General features: G+C 34.8%; 1 protein-coding gene across 3 annotated transcripts in view; it reads right to left on the reverse strand.

The window, feature by feature from the left end:
- The window catches only part of LOC116426684 (Endo-beta-N-acetylglucosaminidase), a 48,346-nt gene that overhangs the window by 3,805 nt on the left and 19,307 nt on the right, over window positions 1-25,234 (reverse strand). The window contains exons 1-4 of one of the 3 annotated variants that reach the window (XM_076369902.1): window positions 18,731-18,848; window positions 9,208-10,178; window positions 4,616-4,902; window positions 828-1,121 (exon numbers count right to left, since the gene is read on the reverse strand). In XM_076369902.1, the coding sequence (XP_076226017.1) occupies window positions 828-1,121; window positions 4,616-4,902; window positions 9,208-9,478 (852 nt within the window). In that variant the 5' untranslated portion in view covers window positions 9,479-10,178; window positions 18,731-18,848. Of the gene's footprint in view, window positions 1-827; window positions 1,122-4,615; window positions 4,903-9,207; window positions 10,179-15,879; window positions 16,134-18,730; window positions 18,849-25,234 lie in introns of those variants that run through there. The other 2 variants (XM_031975985.2, XM_076369899.1) reach the window with 2 other exon arrangements.

Raw genomic sequence — 25,234 nt, forward strand, 5'->3', positions numbered from 1 at the left:
ATATTCGTTGGGATGTCTGATATTTGTTATCCCAATTGCGAACACGTAACCCAGGGGTCGTATTTTGTCCTTAAAACTCAGCCACGCGTGCACAGTCACGCAATGCGATTGTCCAGTTTGTAAGTCTTAAAGTTTATTACGTAACACGATTGTCTCACTCATAATTATCCATTAAATCGTACGTGCACCTAAATTATTGTAGTCGTAAACGTGGGTATAAGCAGGATTATTTATTATTATTCATAAATGTAAACGATACCATTATCAAATATTCAACTACAGTATTCCTATTATAGAGGCTATTTCAAAAAGAAGTTATTTCCCGAAATGTATAAATAAAAGCCTAAATTCTGCTTAATCAACCAATTCCGAATCTTGCAAAGATACTTCAAAGAATTTTTTCTCGAACTTCCATTAATCTGAACCATTGCTCGCCCAATTAAATCACATAGTCGAGATTCTACTGTATCCAACTAGTTGAGAAGTGATCTAAACAGCTCCGCGAGCGCGAAAGATTAAAAGACCTCCACCAGCGAAGAATGAACCCTTCGATCGCACACCTCCCGCCAGCGGACAGTAGGGTACGACGAGGTGCAAGTCAAAAGGAATTCGGTGAACAAGTTTGTGCTCGCGAGACGGAGAGCCGTCTGCACCGAGCTCGTGCATCTTCAAAATGTAGGTACAGAGATCGCCCGGAGCACCGAAGAGTTTCTCTTTGAACTTTCTAGCTCGCGTGTCACTGACCTTTCGCTACCTCCCGTCCAACATGGGTCAAGTGCACGGGTGGCCAGCGAACAAAGGGGTGGTGGGGGAGGATCAGGACTCACCTGGATCATCGGGTGCATCGGCAGCATCGGCTGCACCACGTAGATGGGCTGGCTTTTCGGCACGTGGCTCTGAGCCGTGACCCACTGGTGCACCATGTTGCGGGTCTTCAGCCGGCCGTCGCAGAACAGTTCTTCGTTATTGTTCGTCCTTAGGCAACCGCAAAGTTTGGGGGTCAGGATCAGGCAACTGTAGCCAGAGACCAGCAGCTCGGCTAAGCTGGACACCAGCAGGCCTATGCTAGCTAGGAGACCCGCCCAGCCTCCTTCCACCTGGTCCATATCGCTATTGTCACCCTGCGATGTTAATTATTTATTGTAACCCTTTGAACTATGTAGGCTCCAATATTGCACCAGTTATAACATTGAATGTTTTAATGAATCAAAGAAACTACCCTAAAATTATTAGATTTTCCACACATCCAAATTTTGTACTGAGAAGGAAAATAAAAGATCGAAGGAATGTTATAGCATTTTTCATTTTCACTAGAGATATTATAAAAATTAGTTGCAGTTGCTGATAGATTACAATACCATCTGGAGTGCTAAGGATTAAAAGGTTTTCCAGGTACATTTGATCAGAATATGTATTTAAAATAGGTGAATCGGTATAGCCATTTCAATTAGTGTCGTAAAACACTTGAATTTCTGCAGCTTTGAGGGTCAACTTTGACACTTAGGTAACCGGCTGAAAAAACTACAATCTTTTTCCTTAACTTCTATTGAGTCACTCATTGGATCAATCGATTAATTCTGCAAAACAAAAAGTAGGGGAAAGTGATGCAACAGTAGTATGATTTTTCGAGCTTCCCTTTAAATGCAAAATTAAATCATGGTGGTAGAGTGTATTTTACTTGATTAACACGGGTGCAGCTGCAGTCAAGCCAATATGTAACATCCATAAAATAGTATATTCTTGGAGTAACTTTTATTATTAATGCAGTTTTTCCTGGCCAAAAAACTTCTTACTGTTTCGTGGTATATACCAAGCCCAGTCGTAATGAAATTTATATGAAATAGTTAAGGGCCAATGAGGCGGTGTAATGATAAAATCTTCGAAAATTCAAAAAGTGGAGTTAATCGACCAACAGTTTTATTACTACCTTTATCCATGTATGTTCCTGTTGAATGAGTACAAGAAAATGTTTTACATAAATGTTAAAGGCACGAGAATTCGTGATCCGCCCCTAATGCAACAAATGTATTGAAAACGTAAATTTTCGTTTTATTTAAAAACCGACAGAGCTTTTCGGTGGATCCAGTTGAGCATCCTGGTTCCCGAAAAATGTCCACGAAACGTCGACTCTCGGACGCACGAGTAGAAGAGAAAAGCATCGCACGGACTCTGATCTCCGGCGAACAGGTGAAAAAGGACAACTCCATCAAAACACGAAAGTGTCGCAACGGACTATTGACCAGACACAGTCGCATTCCATAGAGGTCCAGAGGCGAGGCAGTCTGCAGGGCTTCGGGATGACCGCGTTTTAACCTTGTCATTGGAAACTTTCTCCGGCGATCACACAGTTCCAGCGGCCTTGTTCCGGCAGGTCTGCCCTCGCCGAAACCTGCCGAGTCGATCGACAGACGAGAAAACGATGGGAATCGAAACGAGGTCACCGGTACTCGTCAACTAATTGGGGAACATATCCATCAACCATGAATCTCGTTTATTATCGCGAACGCACCGCGGGACGCATTCTGAGATTCAGACTGTAAGTACCTGGGAACTCACCGCATCGGGGAACGTCTATAGCAGTGGTTCTTAACACTAACAAGAAGAGGGCCAGACATATAAATTTGTCTTTGAATGAAACCACATGCATGTGTTATACATCTCTAGAAATGAAAAACCGTTATAGTTTTTTGACAATGGTCCTCCCATTTTCGAAAAAAATGAGTTATAAGTTTGTATGTTACTGTAATAAGACTATTAGAAGAATCCTAGTATAACAAAAAAAGTATAACAAAAGAAATCGTAAGTTCGAATCTCCCCCATGCTTTTGGAATTCTCTTTTTCTCCCTTTTTCTTTTTCTTCTTTTGGATTATAATCTCTGAATTGTATTTTATTATTGTAATATTATTTATATTGACATGATTGACATGACACGACCCTCTCCTTGTAAGACTACCAGACGGGTTAAAATGCTCCATTCCTGATGTGTCCTTTTTGCAATTATTAAAGAGATAACAGATGTATCTCTGAGAAATTATTGAAGACATTGATTAAAGAATTACAAAAACTGAATTATAAATCAATGAAAGTTTCGATAGATGCACTCTTGGAGTTTCTGTAAAGGAATTTTAAAAAGTCAATTTAACTGCTCGGTAGTTTCAGTGTTAACACGTTGAATGCCAGAGGGATCACCGGTGAGCCCTAACCAAATCGAATTAATACGGTTCATTCAATTAACGGTAAAACTAACAGGCAATTTTGAAAATTAACTGGTTTCGGTTATTTCATTTCGCAATTTATCTCTCAAAAGTATTGAATGTTCGAAATAATTTTGGAAATGAATCGTTTCACTTGAACTATATAACAAATGTTTGAAGAAATTGAAAATAATCTGTTGTTACAATTTTTATGGGGATTATACAATGTATTAACCGTGTTAAGTGCTGCTTTTTTTAGAAGTAATGACAGAAATTTATTTAGAAAAAATGGAGAAACAACACAGCAAAATATAAACATGATTTTAGCTTCGCGTTTTACAAATTTTTGTTGCAATCACTCAGAATTAATAATCGTATCGTATATAGATACAATTTTATTGCTTTCCAAAGGTTCACAGATATGAATTGGTAAACTGATGTATGAAACTGAAGTTGAAATAAATAAATTAAACAACACTGATGTAATTTCTAGAGTGAAAAATCAACAACATTTCAACTCTGCAAAAATAACTCTTTTACGTTTCACGAACGTACGTTTTCACGAATAAATTTACAAAAAAGTAAATATTGATTTTCCGAAGCAAAGTTCTACTATTTATTCTCCTCGGACGTACAGAGTGCGGAATACAATTTAATTATATCCTTTCTACTGCATTCAAACGTAGAAAAATATTTAAGTGTAAATAACACGAATATATTGATCGGTTAGCAATAAAAAAGTTAATGACCGTTGGTTTCATCTCCTGATTTTTCATACGCAACAATATTGAAGTAGCCCTGTAGAAATGAATATGAATAACTTTATTTATTTATTTATTTTATTTCTTTTTATATTTATACTCCTTTCTCTACGTTTTATTTTATAAAGTTAATCGATTTTTCCAACAAGTGGCTCACGTATTAGAGCCATAATCAATAAAACTACATAAAAATTTTCAGTTTTTGAAACAATCTCCTTCCATTTTTCTCCCACTTTGTGACGCAGCTGGCGCGTCGCACAGTGCGGCCGCCTGTGAACAAAACCCTCAAATTCGACTATTCACATAACGAAAATTGAAGGTCACCAATGTGTTGCTAAGTAGTCCCTGCTATACAAAATAATCTCCATTCGAAAAATAAAAATCTTGTGCAAATAAATTCTGTTTCTCTATTTATATAACGTTTAAAAAACCGCATAGCATTTCCATAATGTAAAAAAAAAATATAACCAACATAAGTTTAGCTTTATACCTTGCAACTTTTGCCTGAAGCATTTTTTGTATCACTCAAAATTTTCAACTTATTCAGTTTCGTCCAGAAAACATGCGTTTGGCCGCTCTGTGCGTCGCTTCGAATGCATTTGGACTCGAGTGGGAAGGAGAGAGAAGCAGGAAGAGAACCGCTGAAAGCCACTACGTACCGGTACAGTGAGTAAGGTCACTTCCGGTGTCCTCTGCGAGTCCCTGACGATGGCAGTCAAGGCCGTGATGGCGGCCATATTCGAGAGGGCAAGGGCGATCAGGCTCGCGGCGAGGTGTCCGGTCGAAAAGCTCGAGTTCGCCTTGCTCGAGGATGTGGCGAGCGTCGCGACGACGCCCAACGCACCTGCGACCAGGGCGCCAACACCTGCCCACAGCCCCGCACCTGAACCACCCAGCGAGGCGCCATGCACCAACACCAGGATCCCGAACACCACCAGCACTATACCTGCGAAATCGTTGAATGTTTTAGATTTTAACCAGTTAAGTGTGGAATTTAGTTGAAAAAATCTCTCATTGTGCGCGCAATAAAATCAAATAATGAAGTGTATACTTGTTAAATGCAGGCCAAATGCACTTGAAATATATCCTAACGAAAAACTAAAGCGAAACGAAGAAGAATGACATGTTTGTCTCAAAAAATAAATAATCCATTGTTGAAAAAGTTAGCACCATTAAGAGTTTTAAAATGACGTGTATACTCGTTAAACACAGTTAATTGGTTAACCCTTCAGTTTCCCGGTTCCCTTGAAACCACTGGCGGCTCGTAGCTAAAATTAATGTGGATGCTGCTCCAAAATTTGTAGCCTTTGTTTTAAAATGTTTGTATCTTATTCATAAACTGGGGGATGGCTACTGACATTAACCCTTTGCATTCGGAAGGCGACTCTCAGTCATTATTTGATTTGACGCCGTAAAACTATAAAATCTGATATTTAACGTTGAACTTTGCATAATGCCTCGATACGTGAAATATTGGAATAAAATAATTTTATTCCTCAATGTACTTGGGATTTCTCTTCGAGTTAGTTTCAAGGAATATCGTCTCCGCCTCGTCAAGAAATGTTAAACATTTCTAGTGAGAAACTTCCGAGTGCAAAGGGTTAAGCTTAAGGATTATGTATTGTATAAGTATAAAGAAATAATCATAGAAAAAGGGACTCATTATATTAGATGTTATCGATAATATCAAGTGGAAATTGGGGGTGCTGCAGTTCCACAGTGCCTGAACACGAGCCGCCACTGCTTGAAACCGTATAGAGTAACGACATCTAACATGGAACAGCTTGTAATACGGAACACCATAATATCTTCTTTTTTTTATTTTACTATATTACACTTACAACTAGCTGCATGAAACTAACCAGCAGATTTGATGAATTAACCCGTTAACCGTGGAATTTAGTTTAAAAAAACTCTCATTTTACGCGTGATAGAATGAAAAAATGAAGTGTGTACTCGTCAAACGCAGGACGAATGCACTTGGGGTATATTTGATTGAAAAATTTTCGTTGAAACGTTGAACGTGAAATTTGTTGAAGTCCGAGATGAATAGTCAAATTTCTTAACATAGATAGGCCGGAAAATGTTATTTTTTCATGATTTATCATTGAACATGCTTGTTTTTCACTATTTAAAAGCGATTTGCCGCGAATTTATTTTGCTTTTAGAGGAGTTATTATTTTTCCATCGGAATACGTGGGTTCCTAATAGGGTTCACGTTCCACATTGGGTGCACGTTCTTTGTTAATGTTACATATTATTACGTTATAGTTTGATTTTATTGTCGAATTCGATTTAAACTCTTCATCCCGAGACTAACACGATACCGTAGAAGAAGGGGTTAATACAGTAGAGCTTCGATTATCTGGAGTTCCGATTAAACGGGGTCTTGATTATCCGGGTCTCGGTCGCCCAGTATGGGAATCATACGCGATGCAATTAGTTCGTCGCTTTCTACAACAGTGGGTATAACGTTGATTGTAGTTCTTAGTATCCAGGTATCCGAGTGCTTGGATCTAAATTTAATGAATATTCGAATACGTGGATATATTCGAACGTTCTAATTAAACGTTGAAATTAAAATTAATCCGACGAATCCACAGTGGTCTGTGTCGGCGATCCGATGGGACGAAAATCTCGATTGACACATAACTCATCGAAACAAAACGAAAGAAATGTTTTATAATAAGCAAATTATTACTAATATCATGGGACGGTTTAGTTTCTTCGATTTAATTAAAAAACAAGGAAAAAAAGGAGTTGTAAGAATTAAAAGATAAGCAACAAAAATTTCTGTGTTCGTAATATTATCTTATATTTTTATTTTTTATATTAATCGCTTGAGAATTCTCCAAGCTCTCATCTGATTACCTCGCTGTTTATGTCATAGAAAATATTTTTAATAGGTATATTTCTCTTCAGAATGTTCACACGTGATTATGCAGGAAAAAGAAAAGAACATCTGGTGATCTAAATTTTCCTTTCGACTATCTCCCCGACCAAGGTAAAAAATTGAAACTTGGTGTAGAGTATTTTTTCTTGATAATTCATTAAATGATGAAACGTTTCATCGTCGATTTAATGTAGTTCAAGTGCATTTCTGACCGCCTTATCTATACCCCGGGTAGTGATGTATAGCAATTTTCAACATAATAAAAACCGAATTTTGTCAGAAATGGATGACTGCACGGACCATTATCAAATTCGAAATACAAAAATCTGTGTAAAATACCAAAGTAACAAAACAACATGGGGGGGGGGAGGGATAGGAGAATCACAGATTCGTGTGTTTCGTATATTAAACTCTAATCCGTGTAGACGGTAATTTCGTTGGAAATTTTCTAGACGGTAAACTCTCCAACAAATTCCGTTTCTACCTTGTATGTGCAAATAACAGATTCTACATGATAATAGCCATAATTAGAATTAGGCGTAGCTCTAGGCGAACATCGAATCACGATGAATCGCAGCGCGGCGGTTCTCTACGGTTTGCAGGTCCGCGGAAAGAGATACACAAGTATTACTTTCTAAGTGAAATGTTTTCACTTTTACGTCGATTTCTATGCACTTTGGAGAAATGTGTAGTCACCGAGTATACAACAAAAATTTCGTTCTTTCATTCAGAGGATGAATATTTGGAACAGTATGTAACAATAACAATGTGATGCTACCAAACATCTAAACAATCTGTAGAAATATGTGATTGGAAAAATTCCGAAAATAATCTAAGTAGGATTCTGATGGTAAATTATGAATTTAAAGAAATAATGTAAAAACATAAAGCAACGTAAAAATGTAAATAAATACTGTATGCCCGAGTATATTCAATAAGTTACCAATCTTTCATTTTGCAAGTGTTCTGCTCGTCAAATATTTGTTTCTCCGGTTAATTGATTTGAAAATAATCTCGAACCGCTGTTACATTATACATTTTATGAGTCGGTTTCACTTTTCATTGGCATTCTATTACTGAAGTTTTCTACGTGTAAACATTGGAACATTTCAGTGCGAGAGCAACAGTGGCTATTTTTCTCAGTGAAACTGATTTATGTAACACTTTCCATCGTGATGTTTAATTGGTCAGGCATTCGCTCAGGCTCTGGCACTAAAACGCATGACAAAACCAATTGCAACTGCAATTTAAGGTGAACAGTTTGTCAATTTGTGCATGCTGCACTTTGAATGCAAGTAGCTCTAAATTATACGGAAATCCCCAATACCTAATTTTCCATGACTAAACAGCGAGACTTTATGCATTTACAGTGTAGAAAGGTCTTTAAAAAGTTATAAGATAGAAATTTGAATAAAAACGTATCAATGCAGATTTCTAATGTAATTTTAATTCAAGGAAACCGTGTATTAAGAAAGTTCAATTGTTAAAAATAATGTTAAGTAATAATATTATTATTGTATATTCGAGCCAAGTAAAGTTTCAGTAATGTCGCGTACTAATAAATTAACCTTTTGTACTCGAGAAGTAACTCTCAGTTACCACTTGGTTCGATCTATTTATATATTGCTATATTAATATAATTATAACGTTCGATGTTAAATATTAAATTTCGTCTAAATTATAATTGAAAAAATTGTATTTGAAATTTTAATTGGAAAACGAATTATAAACATTACAATTGAGAAAACTAACTTGATTATTGAACGAAAGAATATGAAAATTTGTTCAATGTAAAAAGTTCTTCGACAATAAAACTACAGAATCAAAATGAAATCAGTCAATATGAAAACGTTAACAACCAAAACATCGAAGATACCCCATTGAGTGCTATGGACACATATAACCTATGCGTTTATCGATTGTTGATTCAATTTGGCAAAACTGAGGTATTAGAATTACAACTTAATTGCGCCTTATACGATTTAACCCTTTGCACTCGAAACTTTTTCACTTGAAATACTCAATACTTTCCAATTAGATGTAGACAAGATTTCTTCAAGTTAATTTATCAATAAATCGCACATAAATTAAGGAGCAAAGCCATTTTCGTCCAATACTTCACATATTGATGTAGTAGACAAAGGTTAATGGTAAATACCAAAGTTTATAATTTTTCTGTATTAAAACATCTGGCAACTGAGAACTGGCAACTTGAGTGCAAAGGAATAACATAGTCCACCGATCTTCAGATAGCAAGCCAAGCAACAGAATATTCCGTGCACGTGAAACGTTTCGACTGCAAGCATTCAGACACTCGAAAGGTTACTGTATTACTAAAATCTTAAGTCTTAAACTTACCAAGTAGCAGTTGCCCGCAGGACATGAACATCAACAGGTTCGAGTCATCCTTCAATTCCGCGCTTCTCAGTCTCTGCCGTTCGATCGGCAGTTGATCGGAATGCGACTGATGCTGCTGTTGGCTCTGCTGTTTCTCCGAGATCAGGATCTCCTTCGAGTGCTTCGACTCCAGGCAACTCTCAGGCTTCGAGTCCGAGATACTGGAATCCTTCGAGTTGTTCGAGTCCTGGCTCCTGACCGTCGAGTCGAGCGCGATCACCGCGTTCTCCATGTTTTCCCGGCCAGAAGGATCTTCAACGCATCACTGTACCTTTTCGCGCGCGTAACCGTTTTCTCCCTAGTCGCCGCACCTTTCGTGGACGTTGCGTCTTTTGCTGTTGGCTTTCATGAATCCCTTTGTGTCGTTGATTTATCTGTCCTCGTGGTGTCTCCCGATTCACGCGTTTAAGACCGTCTTCCCTCCTTTCGCGTTTCAGATTTAAGTTATGTTCGCTGTTCGAGTTGCCCGTGACTATTATACGTGCTTGTTGATGTATCGAACAGCTTGAGAAACTTTAGCTATTAACACCTTGCTGACCGGTCACGAGTTAACTCGTATTTCCACAACTCGAGCCGTTCACAAATTATACAGTATTTGTATTTTATTTATTTTTGTTTGAAGGCAATATAGGCCTTTACAAGAGCGTTTTATATCGTGTTCGTTGAATTAAATTGTTTTCGTCATTTTAATGTATTCTACGTATGTACGTACTTACATTGAAGTTTCGAGTAACAATTTTTTTGGTAAAATTACCGGGAAGTAAGGTGTTAATGGCCGATTCGTACAGGACTTGGCATTTTCGTGGGGATTTTAGCAGTTGCCTATTTCCAGCCCGCTCGCAGAGACTCCTCGTGCATGCAGTCGATCGGCAAAGGTCATTAGACGGCGTACTCGGTGATCCGGTTGACACAGTCCGTTGAATCCCAACGATCTGTAAGTCAAGCGACCGACGAATGCATTGATAATCGTTCAACGGTGACCAAGTTCAGGGGAACGCTCGTTTCGTGTCATAAACGGACAGCGGATCTTTACGCGCAAAAGAAGTTTCGCAGAGAGACATATGGAAATAACAGTTAAGCAGAAACTGTTACATTTAGAAATATAGACTAATACATTTATCTTCTTTTCTATGTATTATTATACATTTTTCATTATATATTTTCTATTATATGTAATTTTTCTATTTTTAATTTGAATCAAATTCAGAATTTCTCCATTAAATTTTTGAAACAATATTTTTTTCAGGAACATAAATTATTGAATAATAATATCATTTCTTTAAAAGAAGAACTATATCCGACAGGTTATAATAATAATCTTTCTTTGTTATTATAATGTAATAAAGATGCATGAAATTGTTCATTATCTTTTAATGCAAAGATAATATGAAGATATCCAGCAGGATTTGCATTCCATTAATTTCACGACGAACAAAAGCCCGATGTTATCGCATTATCGTATCACAGCTGTGCTGCCAGGGAGAATTTCATATAAAATTGTAAAAGAGAAATTCACGCGTTTTCCTGGAGAAATCACAAATCTTCGAAAGCGCGTTCGTAGGTACAATTAGCGTATTGCAAATACGGGAACGTGTAATTATGAAGCAGGCCTTCCTGGTGTTGGAATGGTAATGTTACATTTTCTAAGACGTTCTCTCAATTTTCGCGGTTTTCTTTCGAAACATACAGCCTCGAGACGTCGTGAAACGTTTGAAATTGTAATTACTCAATTATTCTTGATTCTACTTTTCTTTAATTGTTTATAATTGACAGATAATCTATCTCCGTCAATTTTCAGCAATTCTATCGCACAAATACATATATCGATTTAAGATTGAAAATTAATTTCCTACCGTAACCAGTGAAATAACTATAAAATAATGATAAACAAGTTCGATGATAAATTCTTCTTAATGGAAATCGAAACAATAGGAAAGACGAAAATTGACAAACTGATTAATCGAGCAATATAGGAATCGATATAAAGTTAAACGAACGAAAGAAAACACAGAATGTTAAATTAAACTTTAAAACTGATCATTTGACCAGTTCACGGTATCGTTAGCGTTAAATAATTAATCTTATATATTTTTACGTTAACGTAGGATATGACATGCTTAATAAAAGATGTACAAATGTTATACACATAATAAACAATTTTTTATTTACCATTTGTTTCTAACGTATACGTTATTATAATCGATGAAGTGATTAATTCGATTTTATTCGATTTTACATTCTGCTACAAGAGAGGAAAATGTGACAAACTTCACGAAAAATCAGAAATACGCGTTAAAAGATCAATTCCCATTTATGTAGCGCAATTAAAGCGTTGCTCTTATTATTTTTATATGATGTTACGAACCAGTCTTTCTGATCGCTCTATAATTCCAGTGTTAATAGATACACGTTTCTCAAGTCGACGCTCTTAATATCGGGGTTTAGTAGACTGCGACCTAACATTGCTGGAAACGGTACAATTAATAACTCTACGGAGACAATAAAAAATTTGTATTGTTTAGCTTCGTGTCGGAAAATTCATCGGAAAATACGATTTTTTAGTAAATATCTGCAAACAATTTCGAACATTCTATCGATGTTCTGTCTAAATTATTCTATAACCATAACCGGAGGTTTCAAATATCAATTATCGACGAAAACAATGGAAACCTGGAACATCGAAGAGGTAATTTACGTTCATTGCACAATTTGGGGCGAAGCATCAGGAAATACTGAAAAGCACAGAACTAAAAATGTTTTATTACCGCAACGGTTTTATTACTAAATTTCAGACTATTTGATTGTACAAAATAAAATATAATTTCATCAAACTCTTATATCACTTCGAACATACCCAAAATTTTTCGGAAAGACTCTGTTCGATGTGGACTCTTAAAAAATGTTTAAAAACTAGAAGTTACGTACACTCGACTCTCGGTTTATGCGAAAATCCATTCCACGTGAATTCGTTTCAGGCGAATAAGAATCGCGTAAATAGAGTCTGTCGGTACAAAAAAAAGAAACTAAAGGAAAGAAAACCTGATATAAGTTTTAGAAATACATATTTATTTGGCACAGTCAAACGAGGGAAATAATAATAGTGACATTTCAATAAACAAAAGTACATTTTATTCGGTGTCACTACATACAGATCGCGTAAATACTGTCCTAATTTACCGTGTAAAAATGTACCGCGTAAATCGAGGGTCAGCTGTGCACATTTGCGGATTAAGGATAGCTAATTACAGTTAAGATCGCTTTGTTATTCTCATTTCGAATACAACTCGCGGACAGTATAAATTGAGCTACTCATTAGCCTAATCGGATAACTCTACAAAACAAAAACTAGAGAATAGTGATGCAACGGATATACATTGATTTTTAAAGTTCCCCTTTAAATGAAAAATTGAATAACCACTATGGAACGTGTTTTACTTCGTTATCACAGGTGTAGCTTTAATCTAAAGAATATGTAAAATGTATAAAATAGTATAAGTTTGAAGTAATTCTTATTATTGTTGCAAGTACTGCACGGCCAACAGAATTTTTATTTCGTGATGTCACGCCGAGTAATAAGGACATTTATTTCAAATATGAAAAGTTAAGAGCCAATGGAGCGCTTTAACCGATAACATCTGAATAAATTAAAAGAATTGGATACTTTGATATTGGCACTGATACTGTCGCGAAAAGTATTTATATTACGAGATTACTTACGTTGCGAGATTTCATTATTTTTAGCGTATCATTTCAAATAGACCAGGAAATAATAAACGGAGATACAGATTAAGGATAGTAGAACATTTCTACTCACCCTGTATACCGAATACTTCACGGTACACGAAACCAGCGTGTACGGTAAATTTCTGACCGGAAAAAATTTCTGCACGCGTCAGCTACCAAGGAATCGTGATGAATCGCGGAAGAACACGCACGCGAGCGAACAATAATAATATTAATAACATTTCTGTTATGAAGCATACCGAAAAAAGGAAGCGCGCCGGCTCCTATTTAATTCCGTGATGAATCAAGTTACCTTTTTTGATCTGAAGATAAATTTATATTTGGAATCCATCTTTAGAATGTAAAGGAAATTATTTCGGCCAGCGGTACCATGTTTTCATCGCTGAGATAATAGAGCAAATCACTGGATAAATTTATATTCTGATTGTTTATAATATCATTTTTTATACTAACATGATTAGGAGGTCAAGTTATTGAAATAAATGTAAAATATATACATTTATTAATATATTAAATATTTATAATAATAATATTAATCAATAAATAAACAATAAATGTATAAATGTATAATGCATACTTTTATTAATATATTAAATATTTTAACGTGTTAAACAGTTACTGTGGCGTAATTCTTTTTTATAAATAACAAGAATTCCCATGTCATCAAACATTCTGCATATAAAAATTTATCGATGTCATCTTTGCTGGAATACTGTTATCATAATTTTCTTCTCAAAGAGTAACGAAAATTCTGAATGGCAAAGGAATTAAAGAAATAGTTAAAGAAATCTTTGTCTAAAAGAAATCGATCGGTTACTTTATCCTTCGAACGATTAAGGAATGCCTGATATATAAAAAACAGAAAAAGTGTAACAATTTACATTGTCAGAATTATCGTGGGAAATTTAATTCCGAAAACTATCATTATTGGAAATGAAATTTTCGATCTTGGCTTAAAAACAAATTACAAAAAGAAAAATGGGTAACAATTTCCTACAAAAGTCAACAGCAGTTCGCGTCTCCAGGCTTGTCATCGCGATCATCGTGAAGATTCTCGAAATTCGATTGAGTAAATGTCTAGAAGGGCCTATGTTACTGTGTTAAGAGTTCGATTTAAATTCGGTTTCTCAATTATTGTTCTGGATGTATAAAATTAGGCAGAAAAGATAGTTTAAGTTATAAAGTTTTTAAAAAATTGGATTTCCAAAAAGAAAGAATGGAATGTGATGTAAAAAACGTTTCCGTAAAGTTCTGTTTTTTAAGTATTATTTCAGATGTCAAAAACTATGCACGATAGAAGTGAATATTGACGACTATACAAAACCATGTCTTGCATTCTAAATTTCAATCTACTTTAACTTCATGCCATGTTGTTGTCACATAAATTTCCGACCTGGATAATTAATAACGATATCATCAATCAACACGTTGACTGCTACGAGAATTTCGAGCATTTTATATTTATTCTATCATAACAAAGGCAAGTAATATTAAAAATAATTAGTAACGATTTGGTATCGTAGTACTCATATTGCACTATTATCTACACTATCAACATTAACACATTGACCGTCACGAGAACATTAAGCGGTTTGTGTAATATTAGTTATTCTTTCATAACAAAGGTAAATAGTATTAGAATTAATTATTAATGAGTTGGTGTTATAATTCTTAAGTTACACTGTTATTGTACTTTGATTAGTAGCTGATTATGTTCGTTCTCCAGAAAACAATGATAACAGATGAAAATGATCAGCGCATGAAACGGTATAAACGTAACTTGCTATTAATACCAATTTTATTCAGTAACACATTCATGAACGCGAATGCTATAGCGTTCATTTTCATTGTGATGCAAAATGATATGAATGCTATAACATTCAAATTTATAAGCCACATTATCATACATTCGATTCTATCTAGCCTTAATTAAAAGAATTCTATCTAAATCTGAATATCATAATTAATTTAAAGATAAATCGCCTGTCTATTTGTACCTATTAAAATTTCCACCATCCATGAACGTGTTAAACTAGTGAAATACTGATTGAAATCAGACTTCAATTCATTAACATGTTGAATAACACACGATTCCATACAGCAAAATATACAAAACGGAAAAAATATATTATTAAATCATTTGACTGAATTGTATTATTATCATTGCACGTTTATGTAGCTGAATCTCAACCGCATTAGATAGCATTATTTATAGCGTAGAAATATTTTAAAATAATCGTTGTTTAATTGCATGAGCTATAGTAATTCGATTCGGATGGAGCTGATTGGTGATAAGGCAGTCAACGTGTTAACACTAGACCTATCAGGTGGTACGCTTACAGATTTTACAAAGAAATTTGAAAAGACGATTTGTGCTCGGCAGTTCTAGCGTTAACATCAGTTTTATTCATAGGTGTACTTCTATGTCAAGATATTTTTAAACTAAATTACATTATTACGTTATTTTCAATATTATTAGTGAGAAGAATCGTTTACACTGCTCTCTGCAAACTCTCCATTTTTTAAAATGCATTTTAAGTAAAATATCGTAATAATACCGTTATCGAGGAAAAAATGCAAAAGAAATTCGGAATGCTAGGGGTTAACAACAAGAAAGCAGAACTTCTTTCGGTATCTAATAGTACAACGATACAAAAACAGAATCGGAATGGTTTTTCTGTCAAGCGTCTTAGTGCCTGACGATTTCGGTCCAGCGCGCAGCGCCGCGAGTCCCGCGGCGATTACGTTGATTGTAATCGTTCGCCGGAAAACAATGATAACCGATGAAAACGATCAGTGCGCGAAATGGTTCCCCCATCGCGGCGGGTATACAAAGCGCAACAGGAAGAGCCTTCCACTAGAGCGCAGAAAGATCGCGAATGAACATACCAGGTCTTGGTTCGTCGTCCCCGTTACTCCCTTTGCTATGATCCTTTATCACATGATCCCGCGGAGGGATCGATTCACCGCACTGGTCGAGTGTCGCGTGCTGCGTTACGCCTACGATTCTAAGTGTACATACACCAACACGTCGATCGCGACCGATCGCGAGAAATTTCGTGGTTATCCGGTTGCTCGTGCGACCGACCTCTTGAACACACAATCGGCGACTGGATCGTTCTGAACAGCACAGGTTGCTGGTACTCTCCTTTCTAAGCCCTCTCTCTTTCTTTCTTTCTTTCTCTCTCTTCCCTCTCTTTCTCTCGTTATGCCTCTCTCTTTCTCTCATTATTTCTCCCTCTTCCCCCCCGAGTCTGTCTTTACGTGTTATCCTTGTGTCATTCTTGTTTCAAATGTGCATATTTTTTTATTGTTTCTCGGTTTTGATTTTCTTCGATGCTAAACTAGTAATGGGGTTTAACACGTTGACGGACGACGAGATTTCAACGTTAATACATTATTGACCGGTCACGAGTTAACTCGTGTTTGCACTAGCATTGGCTATTTCAATTTTTGAAGTGCAGGGCAGTGCAGAATATTCCAAAAGCAAAATGTTAAAATTTATTTAAAAGATATGCCCGAAGTTTCGTTTCAATTCATTACATACAATAAAGATATATTGAAGCTTATTCAGATTGTTTTACTTTCGTATTTAATTACGGAATAATAACCGATGACATAGCATAGCTTCTGGGTAAAACTGCCGGTCAACAATGTGTTAAAACTACCGAGCATTTATTAGGGCTGATATGTAATGCTGATAAAGATTGTAACAATACGGTTTTTTCTCGGATTCTGTTGACACTCGTTGTAGCGTTTCAGTAAAGTTGTTTATTGCCAAAATCATTTTGGATATCGAATATTTGTAAAGTATCAATAATTTGCAAAGTAAGAAAACTGAAGCTTGTGGTTCTAAACATGGATCTGATTTTCTCGAAACACATGAACTAGATGAGATGTAAAATTTAAGCGTTTATATCGCAATAGCAATTTAAGTGTAAAAGACGTTATTATAACGGAAACATCTCGATGTAGATTATAAGAATATCTAGTGGATACTATACGATTACATTTAAAAATTTTAACGTTACACTTGCAGGACATATCAAGGTTATCTTAAGGTCAAACAAATAAGAACTTGATGTGTAACACTTAATTCTCTATAGCTTTCGTCTGAGATATTTCTTCAGATCACCTGTATATTTTATATACATCATGAAAATAACTAGAAGTATTAGGAAATTTCATAGGTAACATAGGTAGAAATCTCAACCGTTTTCGAGGTATAAATATTTTTATATATTAACACATGCTAATATATAAATTATTATTAACCTTTATTATTAACTCTTTGCACTCGAAAGGCGAAAACGATAAAGTTCGATATTTAGTCGACATTTATTTTTCGTAAAGAGAAGTATATTACTTTTACACGCGTTATTATTTAAATTTGTAACGAATGATATAATACGCAAGCAATTTACGAGATTTTTTGCTTAAATATTGTTAACATTTTCTAGAGATTCTAAAGATACTACATTATATTTTATCAAATATAACGTACAGTGACTACGAAGTTTGGCATTGAGCAAATCTTAGTAGTGAACGTGTTAAACAATTCGACAGAGACCTGGAATTTTCGAGAGAGTTCGCGACTCTGTACGAGCAAGGTGCCAAGCGTGAATGTAAATGGAGGAAAGACACGTGCAACACCTTCTGTAAATGTCGAGAAGCCAATAATAAGTTTATTACGATGTTAAAACATTCCTAACTGACAAATTTTTCGCTTTTCTAATACCTACTCATTGCTGGTGAAAATGAAGAAAATCTTAATCGCCGCAAACTTTTTACATCAAAACAGAGAGAAAAATTAGAAAATTTCGTTTGAAATATTAGTCTCTCTATGATCTGTTGTTTGAAATGAAGAACTTTCCGTTAAAGAAGTCACAAATGAAAAAGAGCAGAAGAATCAAATATTTGGAATTTATTCCAGGTATTTGAAACGACGTAAATTTACATCAACGGTCGCGCATATGTTAACATTATGGATGAAACATTTTGCTGCTAATCATACTTATGTAGTAACCCCCTTAGTAGCCTTTTTCGAATGAAATACTTTCAAGTTGCTTACGGTTGGTACAAAATTAAAAGTCATTATCATATTAAATACATATGTACTCATAGACTGATATTTCAAAAACAATTATAATCAAAAATTCAGCAAAGAAATTTGAAAAATTGATAGAGTTGTAAAGTTTCAAATGGAACGATATAAAATACTCAGCGGCTTGGTTACGTGGGAAAGCGCACGGAAAATTAATACAAACATTAATTAATAGACTCACGATTTATTAGGGAAAAGCAATCGCAAGAAATTGTGATTCGATTAAACGAACGGCTGAAAAAAAGGACAACACAGAAAACAGTTCTACGAGAACGGTTTCGTGTTCGCGGCGAAAGGCGAAAGCCGATTAAGAAATTAAATGCATACAAACATAAACCTGCGTTAACGAGCGAATTTGCTGAATCAATACATCCTATCTATGAAGAGTTATGTGGAAGCAATTTACTAGAATCATGTACGGCCAGTTTCACACAAAATAGCAATGAAAGTTCCAGCACGATATCAGAAAATAGCGCTTAACGATCGGCTTAAGTAGCGCAAAAATGATTGGAAAAGCGGAAAAAACCGATGCTCATTGATATGCCGTTCGATAATTAGTATAAAATATGATTGTTTTGTAGATGTAATGAGCGCTGCGAATGTAAAAATCGGCCCCGAAGCCTATGAAATACGTACGGAGGAGGATGCTGTCCGCATTCCACGGGTTAACGATCGAACGCAACAATCCACCATGGAGTCGAAGTAACCAGACAAAAACAGAATGATCTGCTAAAAAAGTTGCGTCATCAGGGGAATGTCAACTTCATGCGTCAGAGATCGTTGATTGGGGATAAATATGGAAAAAAAGTGCAGCTATTTTATTTAGTGATAAATCAAAATTTGAAATACATTTTCCACGAAACTACTTTTCCTTTACGGTCTGAAAACCCAGGCTATACATGTTTTACTGTCTGAATTTCAGTTTTGTATGTGAGTTCTTAATTGCAATTCCGTACCTGATAACGAAACATGTTTGAAATCCGAGTCTTCCCCTTTTTTTTAGTCACGGAGAATAACTATGAATTATTTATTAAAAACAGGAAGAAAACGGAAATTACTTTATTTCTCAAATTTTGCAAACTCTTCTGATACGGTAGATAGCTGTTGATATGGTTAATAAAAATACGCTTGGAAATGGAAACAAAACAATTAATATTTCTATTAACTTATCGTTGACTGAAACATAGTAATTTAAAGTAATCGAGGTTAATGAAACAACGATTTAATATGTATACCATAAATAAATAGACATAGAAATATATAAAAAGAAATTAATCGTTAATAATCACGATTGATATAGTCTAATAAATTATACAAATAATATTCACATATATATAAATTATTAATTAAATAAATAAATTATTAAAACCATCAATAGCCGGTTCATCAGTTGTCAGTTTTTAAACAAAATAACTCAATTTCATATGTAGGTCGCGAATCTCCCACATTAGAATTATTTTCACCGGTATCATCATAATTATGAACCCGACTCACAGTTAAACAATGAATTTCATTTAATTGACAATTAGTTATCCGACGATCAAATGAAAATTAAGTACCCAATTCAATCGCTAATTCCTAATTGATTACATAGCAGACAACGGAATAAGAAATTTCACTTTTAATCGCCGATACAACCGATAATCAAATGCGTCAATTGCGTATGTTAATTATTGCATGAATTAAGCATTGCCCAACGCTAATTTTACATGCCGTTTCCAGCTTGCCTCGGAACCAAAATGGTCGCCACGGAAACGTTTTCCGGTGGCACGCAAGCCGCGAATTACAGAGATTTTTCAAGTGACGCAAAACGATCGCCGTAGTTTCTAATACTTTCTAACGACAGGTGCGAGGTGAAATGTCGCCGCTAATTGATTGGTCGCGCGAAACAATGCAGCCGCCTGCGCCGTTCTTTTCTCCATTAGAATGATTATTATACCCTGCCGATTGACATTTATGAAAAATCTCGCAACCGGGTATCGCCTTGCGACAGGAACATCCGACGCGCATCGACAGTTGAGCAATGCCCTCTCACCTACGCCTAAGCAATTAGTATGGAGTTTCAGTTGCGAATCCGCGGACGACACCGTTAACGTAATTATAATCATAATAGCGTTGTCCCCCTTGCATGCTACTTAAGAGAAAGTTCATTATATCAGCAACCATCTCCTAAATCGTACCCCATCGATTTCTTTATACTCGATTAATCGAAACGACATCTAATGGCAACGACGTCGAATGTGCGAGGAATGCGAATATACAAGGTGGTCCACCCAACTGTTGCAACACGTACCTAGTTCTTTTTTGCACCTACGATTAGAATAAAATGTTGGAGACACAAAACCGTGGTTGAAACGGTATAACGTTTATAAAATCTGTTTTTTCACAGGTTCAACCATGCAGGCGCATTTAACAGTTGACGACGTTCTTGGTCGATTTTCGTACGGTTCACGGTATGCAACGTTTCAGATATTACCGTAGTCGGTTGCTGATTCGAATGTTTTAATATTTTTCGTAGCTGTATCAACATTTTAAGAAGTGGTAGAGTTAATGGTTAAATAATAGAAGGAAAAGAAAAGGAGAACTTCGGCAGCTGAGGTAGTTGAAATGATGACTAGCTTGACTGATAAACAAATTAAATTTTGGAATTCTATCGTATCTAAAACATTTTGTAAATAATATATTGAGAAAATAAAACTGAAAATAATTATTGAGCTTTTCAAATATAACTTTATATCTTGTGGCTTTAAATAATAATATCTAGAGCATTAATTTAATTTTATAACAATGTTTGAAAAAATCATGTTTCGGTTAATAAATCGAGAATTACTCTGATAAATGCTTATTCGAATAATTCGAGTAAATCCTTATTCGATTGAGTATTCACTTTATTCGTTATATACCTATTATTCTATAATATTCAATTAATTAATAAATTTGTTCTTCAGCATTACCACCCTAAAATATTACCACAGCCACATAATTTTAAACAAAATGCATTCTACAATAGTATAAATTCTCCTTAAATACTATTTTTCAAATAAATCTTGTAACTATTGGTTCATAAATATTAACCTTTTCCTAAAGTACTATACAACCTAATTATTATACATAATTATTACATAATGATTATACACATACTATATAATCTATTATACAATAATATATATTCTGTGCAATCATACTATTACACACAAATTAAGTACGATGAATTAAAAATATGTAATACTATTATACAAACAATAAGGAAAGAGAGATAAAAATTCATTATTTGGTGTGCACTGGAACAGAACGAGGAACCCCCTGGTTCGTCCTAATTGCACTGTTTTTTAATTTCTGTAAGTTTACGTTACGCGAGGTGCTCTCAGGTGCTTCACTATGTACTTACGCTCGTTGCCCTCGCGTGGAGTACTGTAACTTTTCGCCAACAAGGAAACAAAGCTTCCGTTGACAATACAGTGTATTGTGAAAAGAATGACCATATTCGTTTCTTTTTTACGTCTCCTGCTTTTACCACTAACCATCCTGACACTTTTGGTATCGTAACTACTTAAATAAGTAGCTACAAAATAAAGGTATCTAAACAAGTCAGATGATAAATTTTTATGAATGGAAACTGGAAACAAAAGGAACAACAAAAATCGAAAAACTGATTAGTTGGGCAATATAGGAATTGACATAAAGTTAACTGAACTAAACTGAACGAAAGAAAATGGTGAATTTTAAATCCGGTCATTTGACCGGTTCCCGGTACGGTTAGTATTAATGTAGCGTGAGTTCAGACGAAGGGAATTCAACGGAAACCGCGTGAAAAGGAAGGAAGAGGCGCAAGACAAGTAAAGTGGTTGACGTAATCAAAAGGCTGAGACTTCAATTTGCACGAGGTAGGCGACGATTACAAATGTAAAAGATTGAAGTGTTTTGAAAGTATAAATGCCGGAGAAAGACAAGCTATTATGCACGGTGTTTCATTTTTATACCGGCAAATGGTACCAGCATATCCTGTGACCGAAGATAAGCAAAAAATGTTAGGTATATAAAGACAGGATTGTAAATGCTTGATAACAAAGTTACAATAAAAATATTAAAAGATTTGGGAGAATTATATTTGAAATGAAAATAAGAAGTAACTATTTGAAATGAATTTTTTCCAACAATTATCTACTTTGAGTGCTGTTAGATATTTAAGACTTCGATGCATCATTCGATTTTTCATGGGAAGAGTTTCTTGGAGTTTCAAACAGTTCTGTCTGTAAAGAGTTAAAAATTGAAGGTGGAACTAAATAAACTACCAGGTCGACGTACTGTGAAATGAAACAAACAAATCTGAAGTTATCCGAGTTGCGAAGGTAAAACGAGAAATGATGAAGAAAGGAACATATCGCCTGAGAGAATGATTTATTATGACAAGCCGTTCTCAGATTTGTTAAGTGAAGAAGCTTCAGATATTACGTAATAAATTCAGGTATAAATATTTTTCATCGATCTGCCACTAACGGATTTTAACTAGATGATTTCATCATTATTGAAAAACAGATGTCACACTGTTTATTACTTCTCAAATAAAAATAAATGCAATTTATTTAAATGTATAAGTAATGCAATTAAATCCATTGAACCTGACCTTTCCACTAGTAAACTAAATTTTGAAAATCAATTTTCTCGGTATACATTTTGCGCAATATCTACTTTTCTTCCTTTCCTTAAATTTTAATTTAAAGACATAAAAACATAGTGAATACACTAGCATTTCGAATAACACATTAGAAAAATAAAAACGCATTCAATAAAACATCTTATCAAAAACTGATAAATATTTCTACTGAAAAGACAATGGTAACAAGTATAAGGAAAACCTGCTTAGAATTACGTCACTAACAATATATTTCAGGGCTATAAAAATCAGAGAGAAATTGCATATTTTAAGTTACGTCCACCTAATTGAATCATTGACAACTATTAAATTATGCAAATCGGTTATCTATGTGTATGATTGTATTATGTATTCTTTTGTTGTGGATGGCTGATTAAATTAAATGTAGTATTTTCATTTCTTTTAGAAATGTCAAAATATTAGAGCCTTTTATTTGATATTTTCTTCTTTCCCTTTGGTATTTAATGCACGATGTGATGCGTTCAATTGAGTTCACTGTGTTGCATCGGTTGCACATTGGTTTATTTTCGTTTTTAATAAAGTAGGAGTGAAAGAGGTTCCTGTTTCCAATCCTCAGTTTTGTTAATTTCTTTGTTTTCCATATAACCTTTTAAATAGTTTCATTGTCGATCATCACAGTAAGATTTTGCAGAAAAGTTCCTCCGAATTGCGCATAATAACTATTACTAATTTTAATTTTAAGTAATATTTTTCTATGAATTCGAATTTGGAAATAATGCTGCAAAACCCATTGAAAATATAAACAAAGCATTTGAGGACAATACTGTGAATGAAAGAATAGTGCAGCGTTGATTCGCAAGATTTCGTTTCGGTGATGTTCCTTTGCAAAATGAGCCACATAAACTCGAGACAATAGTTTATAACGATGTCTTTAGAATTTATTCATTCTAAACATTCAGAATTTATGCAAAGAGGAATTATTCATTAAAAACACGTCGGCAGAAGCGTATCTAATCGAATAGAGCATATTTCCACTGAATAAACATCTTTTAAAACGTGAAATAAAGTTTCCTTCTACTCGCAAAATCCAACATTTCGTATTGCACGACCGAATAAATAGTTATCACGTTTTCTAACTTTAATAAAGCTAAGAAAGCTCGAAACGAGCGCGAAAGGAGAGTTGCCTGCGTCGCACTGCTCTTCTACATTGTAGGTACTTCGCTGACGTCTTTATAAATAATGAATAGAGACGATCATTCGGATCGATTCACCGGTGACTTTAACGAGCACAACTTTCTTCGACCTCTGGTCGACAAAAAATTGATGACACCGCTGAAACTTTCGCTGGAACGTCTTCCGATTTGCTCGCGGAAGAATGGAATGGTTGCTCGCGGAAGAAAGCTACTGCTCCGTCGTCTAATGGGAACGAAAACTCTTATTTTATATGTGTTTATATCCGATTCGATATGATTTATTTGCACACGCGAAGTGGACGTCACAATCTCGCACGAACGAGTTGTTATTATAAACACATCAAGCTGGATTATGATTTTCTTCGGTACGATCGATAGAATCATTAGACCATACCCTAAGTAACACGTTTTTGGTGTGCTTTTATTTTTGGAAATTAAGGTGAATAAAATTTTTTTTAATTTAATCACACTTCACGAGTTGTTATTATAAACACATCAAGCGGCATCATGATTTCCTTTCGGTATGATCGATAGAACCATTAGATCGTTCTATAAATAACACGATTTTGGTATAGGCACTTCATTTATTTCTAGAAACTAAAATAAACGAAAATGTTTTCAATTTTAAATATATTCTGCTTCATTGTCTGTATATTATCTGTCTACACAGTATAAATTAAGGAAGGTTTCACCTTAATATTTTTAAATAAAAGAATCCAATACTTTATCGATAATGAGTTACTAGATAAAGGAAAGAATTCATTGTGACTATGTTTACTATAAAGCACAACAACTGATAATTGGGAATATTTAATTTATACTTAAGAATAACGAATAACATTTAATCGTATGTTTGATATATTTGGCTAGAATCTGTCACGGTATTATAAAGCAAGAGGTTAAAGTTTGCGTCGGATCAACGAAGGAAATTATTAGAAAATGATAATGGAAATGATTAGAATGAATCGACAATAATTATTATAGTTAGTACTAAAAATTGTAATTAGTAAACTGCTGGATCTTTATGCAAATTCAAGTTTTTAAGGATAGTTAGAGGATAGTTTCTTCTAAAAAGTATTATAAAAGGAAATACCTGTAGTTTAGATGTTTTTTCATATCGTGTATATTCTGTACAGTTTTGCACTTTCAAATTTCCCCTAAGTGCATAAAAATCCACAACCTAATAATTTGTAAAAGGTGTCAGGAAGAATTGGCGAGAAGAATTTGAAGAAGTGGAAAAAACGAAAGCTGTTAAGAGGAATGCAGGATAAGAAAAGCATTAATTTTAGTTACGGATCAATGGCAGATTCTTCCAGAGTAGCGGACTGTGTA

The sequence above is a fragment of the Nomia melanderi genome, chromosome 8 (assembly GCF_051020985.1).
Source record: "Nomia melanderi isolate GNS246 chromosome 8, iyNomMela1, whole genome shotgun sequence".
NCBI lineage: Eukaryota > Metazoa > Arthropoda > Insecta > Hymenoptera > Halictidae > Nomia > Nomia melanderi.